This window comes from Emys orbicularis, chromosome 4 (genome assembly GCF_028017835.1).
Source record: "Emys orbicularis isolate rEmyOrb1 chromosome 4, rEmyOrb1.hap1, whole genome shotgun sequence".
NCBI classification, from domain to species: domain Eukaryota; kingdom Metazoa; phylum Chordata; order Testudines; family Emydidae; genus Emys; species Emys orbicularis.
The window spans coordinates 127,340,355-127,343,828 of NC_088686.1; the positions used below are offsets into that span (position 1 = coordinate 127,340,355).

Genomic DNA, 3,474 nt, shown 5'->3' on the forward strand with positions numbered 1-3,474 from the left:
CTGCCCTGCCAATGTGCTTTAATCCTGACTCACAAAACCGCTCCTACTATTGCCACCTTGGGCTCTCTGCCCCTTCCTCTCCCAATGTCTCTCAATCCTGAACTGCAGCCCTACTTCTATTCCAATCCTGATCTCCCCACAATATACACACACAGCTCTGCCACCTCACTCCTGATCTACTTGGGACTGCAGTCTCTGACATTCATTTTATCTTTTGCCCTGACGTTTCCAAAGAAGAAAGACCAGCCTTGTCACCCTCTGCACCAAAAATCCTCTAAAGTCTCCCCTTTGTATTTATCTGTGTGTGTATTTCTAATAAATGCTCATTGGTATGTGGATATTTCAGTTCAGAGGCACAGGGAGGGGCACTAATTACTAGCAAATCCAAGTTCCCACCATGATCCGGAGTTGCTAATACACGTCCCTCTTATCTCTATTAGCAGGTGTGTTTACGAGAGAGAGATAAAGAGGGAGCTGGAAATTGTCATTCTGCAGCAGAGGTTTCAATATGACTGAGCTTATCACGACATCCCCGCTTCCTGGAAAGATAAGCCTGCGTTATTGCGTATTATTTAATGATTCCAGTAGCTTTAATGACACAGACCTAGATGCAGATCAGGATCGATGTTTCATTCCGATAGTTGTGATCAGCTCTATTTCTCTGTTCATTTGCCTGGTCGGGCTGGTGGGGAACGGGATGGTTCTTTGGTTCCTCGGCTTCCGCATTAAGAAGGACCCCTTCACCATCTACATCCTCAACTTGGCCATTGCTGACTTTGGTTTCCTCCTGTGCATGGTTGCCTTCTTGATTATTATCATCTTATATTTACATATGGACTTTCTTGGAGGGTTTGTCGTCATAAAGGCAATCCAGTGGGTGGCGCTGTTTATATACAACACTGGCCTGTATCTCCTGACAGCCATCAGCGTTCAGAGATGTCTGTCCGTCCTTTACCCCATCTGGTACCGATGTCACCGTCCAAAAAACCTGTCTTCCATTGTGTGTGCTCTGCTCTGGGCTCTCTCCATCCTGGTGACTGGACTGGAGTGCTATTTCTGCATCAATGACTACGACTGTTCCAAAATGACCATATTCAGCTGTGTCTTGAGTTTCCTGATTTTCACTCCACTCATGGTTCTGTCCAGCCTGACCCTGTTCATCAAGGTCCGGTGTAGCTCACAGCGACACCAATCAACAAAGCTCTATATTGTCATTATGGTCACCATCCTTTTCTTCCTCATGTTCGCCCTTCCACTGAGGGTCATAGTGCTGATGGCCTTCCTTAGTCACACCATGATACACCTCTTTGTTATGTCTTTAGTTATCCTGCTGCCCTGCATGAACAGCAGCATCAACCCCTTCATCTACTTCTTAGTTGGGAGACACGGGAAACGGCAATTGAGAGAGCCCCTCAAGGAGGTTTTCCAGAGAATCTTCAATGAGGAGGCTGGTCCACAAGAGAAAAGGCCCACCAAACAAATGAAATAGCCAGCCACTGAGAATCTTACAGAGCATGTGCAAGGCGTGGTAGATCTTCAAAGTTAATGATGCTACCCTTGCAAGGACATTTCCGTTTAATGCTACAGCACTTTAATAAATGAGAAATAGAGCGAGTCAAAAAAATGTCCAGCAAAATATGTTTTCATTGGAAAACAGGGTTTTGTTGGCAATCAAAATTTTTCATGCAAAAATTTCAGCACCAACAAAATGTTTTGATTTGAAATTGTGGGTTCTTCCCCACCATCCAACAGTTTATGTAACTGTTTTCCAATGGGCAATGGAAGTGAGGAAACTTTTTCATTGTTTTACTGTTTGTTTACCTTTCCCTGGTTAAATTATAAAGGTAATTAAAAGTAAATTCGCCCTCTAACATTTTTTTCACACTTCTGCATTGTGCTCCCAGCTGGTTCAGAATTTATCAGTGATAAAAGAGAGCAGCTTCAGATGCCACTGAGTTTAATATTTCCAATTTAATATTTCCAATTCATTGGTCCAGGCTGCTGAGAAAAGATACTTGCATGTGCATTATTGTGATTAAAAAGCACAATGGACAAGGGAGATGGGAGGTACAACAAAGCATACTAGGCCTCACAGGCAACTGTTGCAAGAAGCAGGTGGTTGTACATCAGGCAGTAATTTCATGACATCTGGAGGTTGGATGAGAATCAACAAAAATGATTGAGCCTGGTTTCACTGATAATTTTTAACAACAATACATCATTGGCTACAAACACACTCCTATGATTGGTTCTCTAAGACTACACACTCTGTGCACTTGCAATGTGCTATACACATTTTAACTTTTAGGACAGCTCTGTAGGAAATGATGATTTTCTCCACTTTCCAAACAGGGAACAGGAGGCCGAAAAAAGAGGAGTGACTAAGGGCTTGTCTATACAGGGAGTTATTCTGGAATTGTGTGGATTATCATATTCTGGAATAAGCGCCTTACTTCAAACTAGTTTAATCCAGTTTGGAAGTGAATTAAACTAAGGCTAGGTCTACACTACAGCGGGGGTCCGACCTAAGATACGCAACTTCAGCTACGTGAATACCGTAGCTGAAGTTGCGTATTTTAGGTCGGCTTACCTGGCGGTGAGGACGCGGGAAAGTCGACCGCTGCCGCCGACTCCGCTGCCGCCTCTTGCCGAGGTGGATTTCTGGAGTCGACGGCAGAGTGATCAGGGATCGATTTTACCGCGTCTTCACTAGACACGGTAAGTCGATCCCCGATAGACCGATTGCTACCCGCCGGATCGGCGGGTAGTGAAGACAAAGCCTAATTCAGTTGAAGGCATGCTTATTCCAGAATAAGAGTGTCCACACAAGGAGTTAACCAGGAATAGTTAATCCACTTTAAATTCACATCCTACCTTATTCTGGATTAATTCTCAGGTGTAGACAAACCCTTATTCAAAAATGAGGCAGTGTCCAACTCTGGGAGCAGAACTCAAGAGTACCTGAAGCCCAGCTCTGGGTTCATAATCACTCTCACAGCCACAAGAGATCCCATGTACCCATTGCCTGCCTGCTGACCCTTACAGTCCCCTAGTGTGTGTAAGGACACTGGGGCCTGGTCTACACTACGGGGTTAGGTCGAATTTAAAAATGAATGCGTCCATACAACCAACCCTGTTCTGTCGACCTAAAAGGCTCTTAAAATCAACTTCTGTACTCCTCCCCGGCGAGGAGAGTAGCGCTAAAATCGACTTTGCTGGGTCGAATTTGGGGTAGTGCGGACACAAATCGACACTATTGGCCTTCAGGAGCTTTGGACAGCACTTTGAACTCCGATGCACTAGCCAGGTAAACAGGAAAAGCCCCGGGAACTTTTGAATTTCATTTCCTCTTTGGTCAGCATGGCGAACTCAGCAGCACAGGTGACCATGCAGTCCCCCCCGAATCATAGAGCATAGAATGTTTCTACGCTCCCCTTATCATCTCCGTCCCTGAGGTTATCGCAGATTAGAAGG

General features: G+C 45.0%; 1 protein-coding gene across 1 annotated transcript; it reads left to right on the top strand.

Annotated features, from left to right (window-relative positions):
- The first annotated feature begins 508 nt into the window (after positions 1-508).
- Positions 509-1,489, top strand: LOC135878419 (mas-related G-protein coupled receptor member H-like). The gene has a single exon (XM_065404087.1). It carries the CDS (start codon positions 509-511, stop codon positions 1,487-1,489), a length of 981 nt encoding a protein of 326 aa, XP_065260159.1.
- Positions 1,490-3,474: the final 1,985 nt, after the last annotated feature.

Coding starts and splice junctions, on each gene's coding strand:
- LOC135878419 (XM_065404087.1), top strand. CDS start 509: ATGACTGAGCTTATCACGACATCCCCGCTTCCTGGAAAGATAAGCCTG.